The sequence below is a fragment of the Bidens hawaiensis genome, unplaced genomic scaffold, assembly GCF_021521415.1.
Source record: "Bidens hawaiensis isolate Kalapana, Puna unplaced genomic scaffold, B.hawaiensis_p1.1 tig00004876_1, whole genome shotgun sequence".
NCBI classification, from domain to species: Eukaryota; Viridiplantae; Streptophyta; class Magnoliopsida; order Asterales; family Asteraceae; genus Bidens; species Bidens hawaiensis.
The window spans coordinates 26719-45519 of record NW_027491308.1 but is presented as its reverse complement, the minus strand read 5'-3'; the positions used below and the strand labels follow the sequence as shown (position 1 = coordinate 45519).

The 18801-nt window shown below is 35.1% G+C and overlaps 2 protein-coding genes across 2 annotated transcripts; both read right to left on the bottom strand.

Annotated features, from left to right (window-relative positions):
• Positions 1-1657: 1657 nt before the first annotated feature.
• On the bottom strand, positions 1658-10399 carry LOC143628340 (endoribonuclease YBEY, chloroplastic-like). Its single transcript, XM_077097960.1, has 11 exons — positions 10320-10399; positions 9684-9935; positions 9316-9411; positions 7684-7864; positions 7193-7261; positions 3487-3587; positions 3278-3370; positions 3114-3185; positions 2904-3023; positions 2796-2843; positions 1658-2211 (listed from the first exon to the last, which is right to left on the bottom strand). Exons 2-11 carry the CDS (start codon positions 9900-9902, stop codon positions 1855-1857), a joined length of 1356 nt encoding a protein of 451 aa, XP_076954075.1. The 5' UTR covers positions 9903-9935; positions 10320-10399; the 3' UTR covers positions 1658-1854.
• A 3130-nt stretch (positions 10400-13529) lies between these two features.
• Positions 13530-18584, bottom strand: LOC143628339 (endoribonuclease YBEY, chloroplastic-like). Its single transcript, XM_077097959.1, has 11 exons — positions 18477-18584; positions 17363-17614; positions 17003-17098; positions 16396-16576; positions 15567-15635; positions 15381-15481; positions 15161-15253; positions 14975-15046; positions 14761-14880; positions 14631-14681; positions 13530-14026 (listed from the first exon to the last, which is right to left on the bottom strand). Exons 2-11 carry the CDS (start codon positions 17573-17575, stop codon positions 13670-13672), a joined length of 1353 nt encoding a protein of 450 aa, XP_076954074.1. The 5' UTR covers positions 17576-17614; positions 18477-18584; the 3' UTR covers positions 13530-13669.
• Positions 18585-18801: the final 217 nt, after the last annotated feature.

Genomic DNA, 18801 nt, shown 5'->3' with positions numbered 1-18801 from the left:
GTGCGAGGGGCCGGATGTTACAAGTGGTATTAGAGTCACTCTTGTGCCGTTTGGGATGGTGGGGCAAACCTCATCAGAGACGGTGAGTCCCCGGGGGTGTCGCGAGGTACACCTTAGGCAAATCCCACATCTTGGATTTGATGTTGGGACAAACCTCATCGAGGACGATGAGTCCAAAAGGGGGGTGTTTGTAACACCCTAGGCAAATCCCACATCGGCTGTGGACAAGAGAGATCCTTGGTTCATAAGTAAATATCCCGCCTCTTAAATCACCAACGCGTTTTGGGCTTAATAATAGTGGACGAGAGGAGAGCTCCACAGTTAAGCATGCTCAGGTGGGAGTAATAGCAGGATGGGTGACCTCCTGGGAAGTCTCCACCTGGGCAACCAAAAACAAATCCGTAAGCTCTTCGTGGGTAAAGCAGACAATATTGGTGGTGCGAGAGGCCGGATGTTACAACTTTTCCAATGGTTTTAAGGTTTATTTAAAAGTTTATTGCGAGCTTCATGTATATTTCATATCATAACTTTCTCATGCAATTATTTCTTCTGTTTTCAAATTTTAGGTAAGAAATTACCCCGATTTTGAGTTTTGTTCAAATGATTATATCTTTTTTATATATATATTATTTGTGTGGTAGATTGTTCTTGGTGAAAATCCGGTTTTGATGTCGGCTGATAAGACATCTATTGTGGGTAGGAAGAGAATGAGACCGGATATGGTTAATTTTCTTGGTGTCAAGAGCCACATTAGCGCCTTCATGCTTAGAGTAAGTATTTTATTGTCTACTTATTTTATTAATCTCAAAATGGTGGCCGAATCCAAGAACAAGTTCTGCTGAAAAAAACTTGGCAAGTATGCTTTTCTTGAATTTAATTGTCATTTATAGGTAACACAAATCAAGTTTTGGGTTTTTTAGTAAGAGAAATTCTTTTATCGGGTGCATGGGTCAACATTTTGCAGACAACATTTTGATTGTGGGTTAGTTTTGATACGGTTCAAAACATTGGTTACGAGTACTTTGGGTATATGTCGATTTGAAAGAAAAAAAAACATTATTTTAAGAACGGGCCATTTTGACTTACTTTAAAGTTTTGGCTATCAGCCAAAAAGAAGATGATTGCGAATTTATGACCAAGGTCAATTTTGGAATTTTTAAAATCTTGAGATTACGGGTTTAAAGTTCTGATTACAGTAAAGCTTTTATATGGTTGTACAGGTCAACAATTCGCATATGGGTCAAAATTACATAAAGAAATTTTGTCACCGGTGACATTGGATTTATATAATTATGTGTGATTATCATGGAAATATTATAGCCCACAATATACTAGACTATAGTTTTTATCGATGCTTTAACAGTAGCTAATATGTCGAAGCCTGATTTTATGCTAGTTATGTGTGATGATCATTTTATAACCCATGCTCTTATTGTATGTAATCATGATTCTGTCGGGTTTCGTCTTTCATGTTGATTACTTGTTTATTTTCCGCAACATTTATATCAATTAACCGGTTTAATTAATTAACTAATTATTATCAAACTGGGCTTTTGATAACAAATTTTTGACTGATCAACACTAGAACCCAACAACTTATCACACCCGCACCATGCTATCTGTAAATATGATCAACATCACACTATACAAACCATATATTAAATGAATTCGAAGCAATTGTTATGTTCACCTGTTCATTTACAAATTTTGAATTGTCAAAGGCTTTCTTTTTCCTTTTCTGTTCTTAGTATCTAGCCAACTAACTCAATAACGAATAAGAATCTCAATCCAAAAACAATAAAAAAGAATACCAAATCACAAGTGTTTGAGTTTGAATTAACTCAAATGTATACTTTAAAACGCGTACCTATAAATCGCATCAGCTACTCCATCTTCATCATTACTGACACCAATTACATCAGCTACAGCTTTTGTTTTCTCCGACCCGTTACTCAAAGCAATCCCTAATGAAGCCAATTCGAGCATCTCAATATCATTTTCACCATCACCAATAGCCATCACCTTGTTTGCAGTCACACCAAAATGGTCAAGCAGCATTCTGACCCCCCTGCCCTTTGAACTGCCAGGTGGCACGATCTCAAGCATGTCGGCCTGCGCTTGTACAACAGAGGCCCGGCCCGCTGTTGCTTCTGACCAGTATGGCCTCAGTGTACCTGCCACCCCTTCCGCAGTGTGCAGAAATAACACTTTCTGTAGTTTCAATTAAGCAAGCCAATATGGGTTAATAGTTAATTGAGTTAATTTCACAAGTGGTCCCTGTGGTTTGGCCCAAATAACACCTTCGGATACTGAGGTTCAAAAGTAACAAGTTTGGAGTTTGTGATTTCAGTTTTGTAACAAGTTTGGGGTCTAAGGCTAACTTCCACTAACTTTACTATTAACTTCGGGTAAAATGACAAAAATATCCTTTTTAGAAAAGAATTAATTAGGACCACTCATTTTTTATACTATATAAACACCACACACAGCCGAACATATCTTGCAACCACCACCCAACCCTCATCCAACTAGCACCACCATTATTATTAAAAAAGGTTATTTTGGTCATTTTACCTAAAGTTAACAGAAGTTAGCCTTAGCCCAAAACTCGTTACAAAATTGAAACCAAAACTCCAAACTTGTTACTTTTAAACCATAGTAACCAAAGATGTTACTTAGGCCAAACCACAGGGGCCATTTGTGTAATTAACGCTAGTAATTTTGGTTATGTTTGATCTCTAACAGGTCATGCATTTAAAAAATGACCCAAAAAAATACTTCTTTTCAAGAATTACCTGTACTTCACTGCTTAAAAGTTGATCTACCGAAGACATAATTTCAGCCTGTCAAAAATTAATATTATTACTTGCCAAAACAAATAAAAGAGAATGAGACTCAGCTACCTTCGGCTCATTGTATATGGTGTGCAGTGAGGCCACAAGCAGATGATCAAAGAGAGTCAAGCAACGATTCTCACTGAATGCAATAAGTGGAATATTGTGCTCAACAGAGTAATGAAATGCCTGCAACAATTGCAGCATCTTTGACATTCAAATTTGAAGAAAAAAACTGAAAACCATTAATGTGTGTTCCAAACTGTAAACAGAAAATACGTCTTTGCAAACATCTATATCCAAATTTCTTCTGTGAATTTCCCGGCCTTGAGTACCATAAACAAGCAACCCCTAAAGAACTTAGAAGTGAAGAGTTAAGAGTAATAACTAAGAACATTTTGATGATAATTAAACTCAAAAGAAGGATATAATATAAATCAAACCTGTATGAAAACGCCTGGTGAATACTCTGAGGCAATTCCATCTTTGCCTGCTAAATCTACTGTCTTCAAAAGAGTAAGAACAGCTGGGCGTGTCTGTCATTATTTGACCCATTCAAGTTGTTAAATATAAACCATAACCCAATTCGACCCGTCCATAAGTAAGTGGATCAAAAACAATCACTTCGAAAAGTTATCACTTTTGTTCTTACTTTTCCGGTAGCAATAACAACTTTTACACCCCTTGATGAAGCCTCCTTTAAGGCCTTTGCATTTGTGTGGGATATTTGGCTTTTGCTATTCAGTAGTGTACCTAGAGGTGTTCAAAAAAACCGGTTATAGAACCGGTTTGGTCGGTTTAACCGAAAACCGGTTAATAGAAAAACCGGTTATTAAAAAACCGGTTAGACCGGTTATTGAACCGCCGGTTAGTACTTCGGTTACTCATTCGTGGACAAAAACCGGTTATTGAACCGGTTAGTAACAAAACCGGTTAAATTTAAAAACCGGTTATTAAAAAACCGGTTAACCTAAAAACCGGTTAACGGTCAAAAACCGGTTAACCTTTTGACCGTTATAAAACGGCCATATGACCGTTTGGGTCCTTTTTTGCCCGTTTTTTCTTGATTTCTAGCCGTTTTTTTTAACATTTTACCCCCACAAACAACTATATATAGTTTAGGTTGGGTAGGTTAGCTCACACTCGATTATACAACTCTACTAGCTCTAAACGTTTATTTCATACGCAATTATTTTGTTATCTCACACTCAATTATACCACATTACCACTCCATACGCTCTTATTTCGTAGTCGTTTATTTCATACTCGTAGTCGTTTATTTCATACTCGATTATACGCTCTTATTATCATGGCCTCCCAAAGTGCTGCTTCATCCGTCAACATGGGTGCCTCGAACACAGACATAACGGTCGTTCGGATCATCCCCACGAAACGAAACCAAGATGTGTGGCAACATTTCGACCTATGCGAACTGTCTAACGGTCGCCAAAAAGCTCGATGCAAGCACTGTTTGAAGTTCTATGCCAAAGATGCAAACTCCACTTTAAAAGCGCATATACAACAGCGCTTTTGCAAGGCCTTGAAGGACGAAGCGGGAAGTAGTTCGCAGCCGGAGATGACGAATCAAGGAGGGGTGTTTACGTACGACGTTGAAGCGGTACGTCAACAGTTTTCAAACTTTGTGATTCAACAAACACTTCCTTTCAACCACTTCGACAACCCTCAATTCACGGAGATGATGCAAAACTATGTTCAACCACGCTACCAACACGTAAGTCGTTCGACCCTTAGAAGAGATTGTCTTAAAGCATGGAAAAACGCTAAATCCGAACTAATTTCATACTTTTCAAACTTATAAACTGGTGTAAACTTAACAACGGATGTTTGGTCGGTACCTCATGGTTCGCCCGACTCATACATTTGTGTGACGGCTCATTGGGTTGACCCCGAGTCGTGGCAAATGATGAAACGAACCGTTGCGTTTCAATTGTTTGATTACCCGCACACGGGTAGAAATATTTTTCAAATCTTGGATAAAGTCATTCGACAATACAAAATTGAAGATAAAATCTTTTCAATTTCGTTTGATAACGCGTCCAACAATACGGCCGCGATTGGCCATTTAAAATTAAAGTATAAACCTATTTGTGATGGAGCGTTTTTTCATAGCCGATAAATTGCACATATTATCAACTTGGCCGTGCAAGATGGGTTAAACGTGATCGAAACGCAAAGAAACAGTTTTAAAAGAATGTTACGAGATGTTTTTAGCAACAATAAAACATTTTCAAGATACAAAAAATTTTGTGTAGAAGCTAATTGTCAATGATTGGGGCCAAATTGGGATTGTCCAACAAGATGGAACTCGACTTGTAATATGTTTGAGAAAGCCATCCAACAAAAAGAATCATTAATTGCGTTTCATCAAATTTTGTCAAGTAGGGGTAAATGTGCACCATATGATCCTAGAAACTGGTTATTGATTGAGATCGTTACGGAGGTCCTTCAAATTTTTAAATCTTGCACAACTAGTTTATCCGGGGTTTACTATCCAACAAGCCCCATTGCTTTACCAAAAATTGTTGTCATGTGCACAAAGTTGAGTGAACTTGATTGTAGGGGTGCACCTTATTTTGATATGGGTGTAAAAATGAAAGAAAAAATTAGAAAATATTTTCAACAACTACCCGCTGTTTTGACATGTGCTGCTGCGTTAAACCCTTGCATCAATGTTCGTGGTGTTGAAGCTTTAATAGAAAAAATTTGTGATGAGCTTGGGTTAAACGACGATCAAAACCCCTATTATAGCCAAACTTTAAAGAATGCTTTCAACACCACCTTGTCAAACATGTATGATGTCTACCTTACAAAATACGGGTCGTCTTCCCAAATTCATGACTCGTTAAGAGCTGTTGCCCAATCCCAATCCCAAACCGACCTTGAAATGGGGATGTACTACATGATTTGGGAAGACGCCGGTAAACGTCAAAGGGTAAACACCCCAAGCAGTGAACTTGGAAGGTATGGTGGTACCAACTTTGTGAAACACATGACTCCGGATGAATTTAGAAGTCTTGATTTGCTGGCTTGGTGGAGAGGTAAGGAGGATGAGTTTCCGATCCTCGCCGCCATGGCCAAAGATTTACTAACGGTCCAAGCTTCCACGGTAGCTTCGGAGTCTGCTTTTTCTGTTTCTGGCAGGGTTATATCGATTAGGAGGACTCGACTCACTGCACCAGCTATAGAGATGTCGATTTGCTACAAGGATTACTTGGACTCTTTAGATAGGGCACAACATCAACGCTCACTCGAGGGGGAAATGGAGTATGAAGCGGGCTTGTATGAAGATGAGGTCAATGAAGGACACACTCAACCAATGACCGATGAAGAAGCCGCGTACGACGATTACCTAAGAAATAGCTCGGGATCGGGTAGCGAAGAAAATTAGTTAAAAAAACAGCAAACATGGAGGCAAATCATGAGTAAGAACAGCAAGTTGTTCATGTAATCGTGTCTAAGCATTCTTTTTCCTAATATGTGCTCTTATTTACTTGTTGATTTGGATTTTTCTAATTTAGTTAAAGAAACAGCAAACATGGAGGCAAATCATGAACAAACTGCGATTGGGAACAACAGGAGCATCTGCTAGTTCACGATTTAATGTTTGTATTTTTGAGTTAAATCATAAACAACAGTTCTTGGCAGAGATTTCTTCAGTGTTAATGATTTAATGTTTGTATTTTTGAGTTACGAATATGCGATAACGATTTAATGTTTGTATTTTTAATGTAAAAACTATAAATGAAAGTTATGTGTTTTTAATCTTTGGTTTGTTGAAAACACATTCACCAACACACACTCATACTCATCTTCCAAGCAAAGAACCTTAACAACGAAAGCAAAGAATGGCTTCGGTCAGTCCGTTTTGCCTTGTAGTTACCGGTTTGCCTTGTAGTTACCGGTTTGTTTATACTGTGAAAAAATAATGGTCTTCATTAAGTACAAAATATAAAAAACAAATATTCGTATTTGAAACCGCGAAATTTAAAAAAAAAAAAAAAAAAAAAAAAACCGGTTAATAAAAAAAACCGGTTAATAAAAAAACCGGTTTATTAACCGGTTCTAACCGGTTTCTAAACCGGTCCTAACCGGTTAGACCGGTTAGGGTTTTGACAGAAAAAAACCGGTTATTAACCGGTCCGGTTATTAACCGAACCGGTTTTTTTCCGGGCCAAAAAAAACCGGTCCGGTTAATAACCGAACCGGTTTTTTTAAAAAAACCGGGCCAAAAAAAACCGGTTTGTGCACCTCTAAGTGTACCTTATGTCCATTGAAATGCATGATCATTAGTAATCATATGCAAAAGATGGGTAAGAAACATTTGAAGTTAAACTTACCATCCATATCACAGAAGATATAACTGAACTTTGGCTTGTAGAACTGAAGACTGCCTGCTTTCTTCCTTCCTTTTGGCAAGTCAAACTTAATTATGGTCTACCATAGCTTACTTTGAACAACAAAATCAAAGGTGCCAATTTACACACAATCACTCATTAAATGGTCTTAACGGATCAAAAAGAAAAGATATAGCTAAAAAAGAGAACAAGCCAAATTGGTCTAACGGGTCAAACATCTGAAATTGGAATAATACTATTTAATGCATTGACTATTTATCATAAATTTTGAAAACTGCATAAAAAAGTGGTTTGGCTTAGCACAACCCGATTCGACCTGCACCAAAAATGACACGTTTATACCAAAACCTGTTTTGACCCGTTAGCCAGTCCACCTCACTCATATTTCAACCTTCAAACAAAATTCACATGCTTGAACTTGAGAAACATAGGGATTACTATTTAGGTAACAAACACGGTGCAAGAGTAAATACCATCAGTAGAAGTGTTCAGTAGAGGGTTATTTTCATCTTCAGCAGTAGATGCACTTTGGATTAATCCTTTTCCTTTCCATCCTAGACTCTTCAAAAGACGTTCCTCCTCATTCTCCATCTCTGACTCCGCTTCATCACTTAGCTCATGATCAAATCCAATAAGATGCAACAACCCATGAACCTAAAAAAATACATATAATTGAATATATAAAACTATTATTTGGCTAAACTAATTGATCTAATCAAGCAGCACAGAAGTGTAAGTCATTGAAGCTTACAATCAAGTCACTGTTGCTTTTCAAAGTAAGATGGAGCCAGCAATATAAAGTTAGGGATCATTATACTTCTTTTGAGATATTCTTCTACATGTTTTAGCATAGATAAACATTTATTTACCATTTTCACTAGTAAAACTCCTCTTCCATTGTTAACTATGTCAGCATTCAGCAGGTTATTTGATTTGTTTTCCTGTGATGTTTTAGTTAGAAAATCAACCTAGAACTTTTCAGAACCCATTTGATGGTTATTAGTCTTATATGAAATGCATAATTAATCACTAATCACTCATAGACTATATATCCTATTTCAATCAGTAGAGTAGTCGTTTGAATTGAGATCCTAATGTGGACAGATAAATGTGATGCAATGCACTCATTAAAGTTGCAGCATTATAAAGGCTGTATTTGTTACATTCTAGATGTATTTTGACTTTTCATCATAAAAAAAGTTCTTTTTGAGCCAAGCTGCAACTGTTGCTATTGATTAATATATCAAAAATTTTCTATACAGCAATAACTGGGCCACGAACTCTGTTGCATAATTCTGGAGACTTGAGTGTTGAGAATGGGAACATAGGTTCACTATCAAGTTATATAAACAAAAATTTCAGTAGACTGTTGGGAAAACAAGTACGACAGTAATGCACGTAAAGAAATACCTAGGTGTAAGGATAACAAATCTTATTTTCCCGTTACTATATTTTCATGACTAATTTGATTCAATTGACCAGCTACACTTTCAACCCTCATACTATGCTATTATTACAATTGAGCCCCCTCTATTATTTGATACCTAACACCAAGGAACGTGAAGAGCATTATAATGTCTTCATGCAAGAGACAATAAGAATCAAATTTAAGTATATCTTGTAACATTATCTTCTTAGTGAAAGTCACCTTAGCTATCAAATCCATTGAATCCATCATGCTATAATGACTCCCATTATTTGATTTGTTTATATTTAGAGCTACTCATATGATTTATCATGTACTCATTATGCATGTGAAAGTATGTATACATACATATGTTAGAGATAACTGTATTAGTATAATAGGGTTTCACATCCTTAAGATATCTTGTTTGATTTCCTTATTTAGCCTATTCGTGTGTAGTTGTGTATATCAGAAACACTCTCACCAATCTAGTAACCTACAAATCTACACATTTATACACACATACACATATGTACATATATGAGTATACATAATTACATACACATACTATAACAAATAGACAAAGATTCAAAGAACTAAACATCCAAACAAGACGCATGACAAGGAATGAAAATATATCAATTCTCTTTTGTTAAAACTTAATATTGCTTCAAAAATAAAGTATAAGTTTTAGACAAACCATAAGAATGCGTATCTCGTCAAGAAGAGTGTGCCCTCTTTCCTTGGCTTGCCTTGCAGCCGTTTCAACTGAAATTACCATGTCACCCAACATTAACTGCGGGATGAAAAATTCATGTCATTTTGTGTTTAGTTATTCTTTCATCCCATGATTTAGTTAACTTTTAATCTTAACAATTCATCTCTAATAGAAGATTTAACAAGTGAAGATTTTTTATTACTTCTTTTAAAACTTTCACATCATCATCTACCTTTCACTCTACACCGAGACATTCATATAAATTCGAAGTTAAAAAGTAAATTGTTTAAGATTCGAAACCAACTGTCAAATTCACAAGGTAGGGAGTGTATCATAGTTGAAGTTGTTACCATTGGAAGCTTGAGTTCAGGCACATGTTGAGACATAGAAAGAACATCAGTAGCAACATCCGAATTCCTCCAGTCTTTATTTAGCTCACGGATGAAATCATCATTGCACAAAAGTATTGATAGCTCAACACTCTCATATTGCCCAGCATCATCAATGGCAGGATCTCTTGTTTTATAATCTGAATCTCTTAAACCATCAAACGCTAGTTTCATAGCCATTGGAACGTTTAGACGAAGCGTTTCTGCAATATCCTGTCAAATTTAGAAAAAAAAAATAATATTTAAAACAAGTGAAGGCAGCCTCTCCATCGCGAGACTTCCATTATATTCACTTGCATAACTCAGGTCCTCAACAGAAGGTTTTATTAACCAATGACTAAAATATCACAAGAATATCATTATATCAATACTTGGAGTTAGGGCTGTAAACAAACTGGATGTCCGGCAGGAAATTCATTTTTGTCCGCTCGTTTAATAAATGAACGAACATGAACAAGGAATTTCGTTAACACGAATAGAGGCCATGTTCGTTCAATTGTGTTCATGAAAGTTCAATAATGTGTTTGTTTATATTGGTTAACATTTGTTTGTTTATGTTCCTTCATCAAAGGTTTTTAATCTATAGTATATAATTACCAGAATTTGAGGATGATGATGAGGTAACTGCTGTTCGAGACGGATGTTAACATCGAGTTCCAATTTCTTACTGCCTCGCACCTTCCCATACCCTCGCTGCGAGGAGGAGGAGGAGGCGTATATGGGGTGCATCCAATCATATCTTCTTCTTCTGCGATTATTATTCAAAGAAGCAGCAATCAGACGAACGCCAAATAATAATGGTGCAGAGGAGGAAGAAATTGTAATTGAAGAAGCTGAATGATACGGAATAATAATGTTAGCGCGTGAAGAGTGGAGGTTGGATGAGGAGCAGAGTGTTCGGAAGGAGGTGAGACCGTCGGTGGCAGCCATGGCGGACGGAGAAGAAAGAAAGAAAGAAAGCTAGCTATATATTCTTCTTCCTCCGTCTGCTAATTTAAAAACCTCTCAAAAACAAATAACAGAAACAAATAATCTTCCAATAATAATAAAAAAAGAAAATGTTGAAATCCTAAATTTTAGTATTTCATCTTAATCTTAGGGTTGTTTAACAAGAGGCTAGCTTTTAATGACGTTAAAAGGTAGACTTAAGTCTGAATGGTTAAAAGGTAGTCATTACGAGGTAGCTTTAGCTTATTAATGACTATTTAGAGGCTATCAAACAACCCCTTATTCATGTTATCTGTTTCCTAGCTTTTATACCCCTGCATTATACGGGATTTGTTAAATAATAAAAATAAAGTTTGCTATTTAAAATAAATGAACAAAATTGAAGGTACAAAAAATAAAATGTATTGTACAAGAAATAAGAAGTCTGGAATCTTAAATTTATAAATTTGATAAAATCTCTTTATATACATTTGTTGTTTTATCACAAGTATTCAAATTGTCATCCAATATAAAACAATTTTAGACCATGTTTGAATAATACGGCATATAATGTTCATGAGAAAAACCGGACATTGAAGGAACGAAACAACCTTATAAAAAGATTGTTCTTTACTATTTTCTACTTGTTTGATTTTCAATTAATCTTTTACTTTTAATTTCTTAACTATTGTATAACTCAATTGTTAAAATGGTTTTGGTTCATAACTCATTAATAACTAGTATAAATGAGATGAAATATTATAATATTAGAATGGAAAACTAACTATTTTATAACTTAATTGACAAAATGATTTCAACCAATGACTCACGGATAGTATGGATTAATGAGAATAGAGATTAGAAATCAGGATTTAATGCGATTATGTCACATCATTATTATTATTTTTGTTTATTAGTAGAGTAATATAAGATAAGATAATATAAGATAAGATGGGTTTTATGGTCAAAACCATTTTATTAATTAGGTTATAATAGCGTAATGTGAATTTTATTTATTATTGCGTGAGTTTCATTTTCATATTTAAAGTTTGATCATCTACACAACTTTAATACATTTTTAAATTTCTTGCTATTTCAGTTTTTGTGTTTACTCAGTTTCTTTTTTTTTTATTAAGTCGGGAATAAAATAGTCATTTTTTTATTTCTCATTACTTAATCAGGTGGTTAAAAATAAATGAACCAAACTACTTTTTTACCAAAACAACACGAACCAAACTACCTTTTCTTTTAACAAAATAACTTAACCGAACAGTTTTTTAACAAAAGCAAACAATCAGAACCAGTGTTTTTAATAAAAATAAACGAACCGAACTACTTTTTTAACAAAAATAAAAACCAAACCACATTTTTTAACAAAAATAAATGAACTGAACTACTTTTTAACAAAAAGAAACGAACCGAACCACATTTTTTAACAAAAATAAACGAACCGAACTTTTTTATACATACAAACCGAACCACTTTTTTAAACAAAAATAAATGAATCGGGCCAGTTTTTTTTAGCAAAAATAAACGAACGAACCACTTTTTTTAACAAAAAAGGAAATGAACCGAACCAACCAAAATATATTTCATAATTTTACTTTGTATATTAAATTAATTCATAGGTATTTTGAGATCATAATTGAAATAACGGATCTTATTTATTTTTATTATTTGACAAATCATATGTAATACACGTGTTCAAAAGCTAGTAATAATAATAATAACTCAGAAATATAAATCACAAAAATAAAATAACTAACTAAAGTGTTTCATCCGTTAGTTCTCACTTCTCGTTAAAATAAAAAAATAAGTAAAAAAAAAAAGAAAACCCAAAATTGTTAATTTAGCTTTTGAGTTTAGCTTTTAGTGTTAGGTTTAAGGTTTAGCATTTAGGTTGTGGGAGTGAACTTTTTACTTTATTTTTTTATATTTATATTTATTATTATTATTATTATTATTATTATTATTATTATTATTATTATTATTATTATTATTATTGTTTCTGCCGCACGAAAGGTGGGGGGGGGGGGGGGCACAACACACAATTTTTTTCATTTTTAGTATTTTCATGGCCTTTTGTAAGATAACTCAACTTTATGTTAGATTATCCATAACAAAACATGTTCCTTCTTTTCTTTTTTGAAAACACAAATGAATGGGAATATTGTGCTAAATCAATAAGATGTCTGACTGATTATAAGGTAATCTCTAAATTATTCAACATTTCTCTGAAACTTAATCATACATACAACGACTAGGCCAACAAGAAGTTTGCAACAATCAGTCCCACCATAGATTACACACGCATTACACCCAAAACTACCTATTATATTGTTGGAAATTTACGTGAAAGTGTGTTTTCGCTTATTTTGGACAAATAATTTTTAGTATTTGTTACAAATATAATTCATGTTTGGCACATCCGTGTCCTATGTGAGAGGATCACGATGAACCAAAATGTGTCCAAAACGGAGTTAAGATGAATACGACATCGATACTCCAATTTATGTGTTTGAGACTTTAAAACTATAGAAAATTGGTCGGTCCGGTACTATACTCCTATGGAAACACGTAGGGTTGACAATGGGCCATATACATGACTAGTATTGATACCCCCAGTTATCATACATGATTATAAAACCGTGTCTCATACATGCCAAATACTCCTCTAATTCGCGGATATATTCGTTTATTATGGTCTTACGTGGTTAACAAAGTATTTGTTGCGATTCCATTAGCCATCACCAAGAAATAACAGACTCCCAACAATCACAACGTTTTTGTCTATAAATTGTTAAAACTGCCAAACCAAAGAAATTAAACAACATTGTAATGTATCAATATCAAACCTTATAGGCTTATATTAAATGGACTCAAAAGAAATAGCCTACAGATTCTCTACATTACCAAGGCTTTCTTTTTCTTTATCTGTCTAGTAGTATCTAGCCAACAATCGAATAATAAATAATAATACCAAATCTCAAAATTTTTCATTCTGAGCTCACACGCGTACGTTAAAACGCATACCTATAAATTGCATCAGCAACTCCATCTTCATCATTGCTGACACCAATTACATCAGCTAAAGCTTTTGTTTTCTCGGACCCATTTCTCAAAGCAATCCCTAAAGAAGCCAATTCAAGCATCTCAATATCATTTTCACCATCACCAATTGCCATCACCTCGTTTGCAGTTGCACCAAAATGATCAAGCAGCATTCTGACTCCACTGCCCTTTGAACTGCCAGGTGGTACGATTTCAAGCATGTCAGGCAGTGCTTGAATAACAGAGGCCTGACCCGCTGTTGCTTCTGACCAATGTGGCCTCAGTGTACCCGTCACCGCATCCGGAGTGTCCAGAAATAACAACTTCTGTAGTTCAAATTAAACAAGACAACATGGGTTAATAAATAATAACTGACCGAATTAATTACACAAATGGTGTCTATGTTTTGGCTCAAGTAACACTTTGGATACCAAGGTTTAAAAGTAACAGGTTTCAGGTTTGGGGTTCCAATTTTGTAATGAGCTTGGATATGCCAACTTCCATTAACTTTAGGTAAAATGACCAATATACCCTTTCTAATAAATAATTAATTTGGACCACACCTTTTTGATATTAAACAGTATACACACACACACACAGCCAGCCAGACAGATCTTATCTTGCAACCACCACCAACCCTCATCGCAGGCAACTAGCACCACCATTTTATTAATAAGAGTATTTTGGTCATCTTACCTAATTTTATAGAAAAAAACGGAAATTAGCCTTAGACCCCAAACTCATTACAAAAATAAAACCACAAACTTGTTACTTTAAAACCTTAGTACCCAAAGATGTTACTTAGGTCAAACCAGATAGACCGTTTGTGAAATTAACTCCTCAATTGATTTTGGTTATGTTTTATCTCTAATAAATCATATGCATTTAAAATAGGCAAACATGAATACTTTTTTCAAAAAAAAAAAATACCTGTATACCACCGCTGCTTAAGAGATGATCCACCGAAGACATAATCTCTGCCTATCAAAAAATAATATAATGAGAAGCCCACAGGTTTCCATTTACCAAAACAAATAAAAGAGAATGCTGACTCAGCTACCTTCGGCTCGTTATATATGGTGTGAAGCGAGTCCACAAGTGGATGACCAAATAAAGTCAAACAACGATTCTCACTGAATGCAACAAGTGGAATATTGTGCTCAACAGAGTAATGAAATGCCTGCAACAATTGCAGCATCTTTGACAATCAAAGTTATTGGAAAAAGTTTGAAAAATGTATATACGCGTGTTCCAAATCCGCTAACAGAAAATACCTCTTTACAAACATCTATGTCCAAATTTCTTCTGTGAATTTCCTGGCCTTGTGTACCATAAACAAGCAAACCCTAAAGACTTAGAAGTGTGGAGTTCAGAGTAAGAACTAAAAAGATAAAGTTTTGATGATAACCAAACTAAGAAGAAAGAATATAACATCAACCAGAATCGGTAACACATCAAACCTGTAAGAAAACACCAGGTGAATACTCCGAGGCAATTCCGTCTCTGCCTGCTAAATCTACTGTCTTCAAAAGATTAACAGCAGCTGGACGGGCCTGTCAGTTATTTGGCCCGTTTAAGTTGCCAGACATAAATTTATAAACCATAACCCGGTTCGAACCGTTCATAGTGAGTCAAAAACAATCACTTGAGAAAGTTATCACAAAAATGAATTGTTCTTACTTTTCCGGTGGCTATAACCACTTTTACACCTCTTGATGAGGCCTCTTTTATAGCCTTCGCATTTGTGTCAGATATTTGACTTTTGCTATTCAACAGTGTACCTTATGTCCATTGAAATAAGTGATAATTAATAATCACATGTGAATTATTCAAAAATGTGTAAGAAATATTTGAAGTCAAACTTACCATCCATATCACAGAAGATATAATTGAACTTTGGCTTGTAGAACCGAAGACTGCCTGCTTTCTTCCTTCCTTTTGACAAGTCAAACGTAAGATAGTCTACTAATACATACTTTAAAGTTCAAACAGAAAAATCAGAAAGTGGCAATTTTGACCAGTTTACTTATGAATGAGCCGATATTGGCTATTTTAGTTGCCAAACGGGTCAAAAAATGGTTTAAGCTAAAACAGAGAAAAGGCCATATTAGTCTAACGGGTCAAACATTGGAAATTGGTGTAACACGTATATAACACATTGACTATCTATCATAATTTTGAAAAATGCATAAAAAGGTGGTTCGACTCAACCCAACCTGATTCAACCGTATTAAAAATGACATGTTTTAACCAAAATCCGTTTTGACCCGTCACCAGCGTGTCCACATTTCTTCCTTTAAAGTTCAAACAGAAAAATCAGAAAGTGGCAATTTTGACCAGTTTACTTATGAATGAGCCGATATTGGCTATTTTAGTTGCCAAACGGGTCAAAAAATGGTTTAAGCTAAAACAGAGAAAAGGCCATATTAGTCTAACGGGTCAAACATTGGAAATTGGTGTAACACGTATATAACACATTGACTATCTATCATAATTTTGAAAAATGCATAAAAAGGTGGTTCGACTCAACCCAACCTGATTCAACCGTATTAAAAATGACATGTTTTAACCAAAATCCGTTTTGACCCGTTACCAGCGTGTCCACATTTCCACCTTCAAATAACATAATTTGCTCTGAACTTGAGAGATATAAGGATAAGAATTTAAGTAACAAAGAATATGTAAGAGTAAATACCATCGGTAGGAGTGTTTGGTAAAGGGTTTTCATCTTCTTCAGCAGTAGATGCACTTTGGATTAATCCTTTGCCTTTCCATCCTAGACTCATCAGAAGACGTTTCTCCTCCTTCTCCATCTCTGCTTCGGCTTCATCACTGAGCTCGTGATCAAATCCCATAAGATGCAGCAACCCATGAACCTAAAAGATGTACATTAATTGATGTAATAAGGTCGCACTGAAGTGTAAGTCATCAAAGATTTCAATCAAGTGAAAGTCACTGTTGCTTTTCAAATTTAAAGTAAGATTATTAAAAGATCATCAATCTTCTCCTAAACAATAATTGGTCCATAAACACTTTTGCTTAATTCTAGGGACTTGAATGTTGACTCGAACCCAATAAATACATCCACAAACAATCACACCAATCTGATTACCTACAAATCTACAATATATGTATGTAATGATGTAAATACACATTGATATGTATACGCAAGTATACATACACATACTATAACAAGATAAACAAAGATTCAGAGAACTCTATGCATGACAAGGAATAAAAAAGTCAATTCTCCTTTTCTAACTAAAAACTGCTTAACGAATACAGTATAATTTTTTACGAACCATAAGAATGCGTATCTCATCAAGAAGAGTGTGCCCTCTTTCCTCGGCTTGTCTTGCAGCCGTTTCAACTGAAATTACTATGTCACCCAACATTAACTGAAAGATGGAAAAAACATGTCATTTTATGTTTAGTAATTCATCACATGATTTAGTTAAGTTTTCATCTTAAAAATTCAACCCTGGTGCATTTAAAAAGTGATGATTTTTTTCTTCTTTTAATACTTTGACATCATCATCATCCACCTTTCACTATACACCGAAACATTCTTATCCATTCAAAGTTAAAAAACAACTCATTTAGGACTCAAAACCGGCTGTCAATTTCACTAGGTAGGGAGTATATCATAGTGGGGTTATTACCATTGGAAGCTTGAGTTCAGGCACATGCTGAGACATAGAGAGAACATCAGTAGCATAATCCGAATTCCTCCAGTCTTTATTTAGCTCACGTATGAAATTATCATTGCACAAAAGTATTGATAACTCAACACTCTCATATTGCCCAACATCATCAATGGCAGGATCTCTTGTTTTAAAATCAGAATCTTTTAAACCATCAAATGCTAGTTTCATAGCCGTAGGAACGTTTAGACGAAGCAATTCTGCAATATCCTGTCAAATTTATAAAAAAATAGTATTTAAAGCATGTGATGCCTCTCCATTCTCTAAGTAAAAAGAGAAAGTATCCATTAAACTTCCAGTATTATTCACTTGCATAACTCAGGTCCTCAACAAAAGGTTTATTAACCACATGACTAAAATATCACAAACATATCATTATATCAATAGTTGTAGTTAGGGCTGTAAACGAACCGGACGTTCGGAAAACTGTTCGGTAGAAAGTTCATTTATGTTTGTTTGTTTAATAGATGAACAAACATGAACAAGGAATTTCGCTCAATTAACTAAATGGGCGAACTCAAACAGAGGCTATGTTTGTTCAATTTTTCGTAAACGTTCTATTATGTGTTTGTTTATGTCCGTTGATATTTGTCAATGTTTGTTTGTTTATGTTCCTTCATCAAAGGGTTTTTAATACATTTAACAACCTTTCGAATCTTATCATATAAAACCAAACAAAATTATTAACTATAAAAGTAATAAAACAAAAATACGTATGAGTATTATGCAACAATTTATAGTTAACAAAACGAAAAACATCAACACACTTAGTAGCCAGACCAAACCGTTGACACACACTGACCATTCCCAGTTAGCCAAATCAAATTAAACATTGTTTATGTTTGTGAACCGTTCTATGAACAACATAACTTCCGTTATCTGTCTGTGAACCATTGTCTTGTCCGATAAAAGCTTAACAGACGAAAATGAACAAGGCCATGTTTGGTTCGTTCGTTCGTTCACAGTCAAACTATTGAATTAGGTTAATACAAGTAAACTAGAAGATAGGCAAACTAAGTCCAATTTGAAATTGATAATGTTGAAATGAATCAAGTGAGGAGTAAGTATAAACCAAAATCTCAGGATCATCGGGCAACTGCTGTTCGAGACAAATATTGACATCAAGCTCCAATTCCTTCCTCCTGGCGGACGGACGCCCACGCGCCTTCCTATACCCTCGCTGCTGAGACGCGTACACCTTCCCTCCTCCAAACCGCATCCAATCATCTCTGCGATTATTATTGGAAACAAACAGACCACCGCCAAATAATAATGGTGTAGAAGAAAATGAATACGGAATAATAATGTTAGGGCGTGAAGAATGTAGTTTGGATGAGGCGGCAGGTGTTCGGAAGATGAGACCGGCGGCGGAAGCCATGGCGGAGGAAGACGAGTGA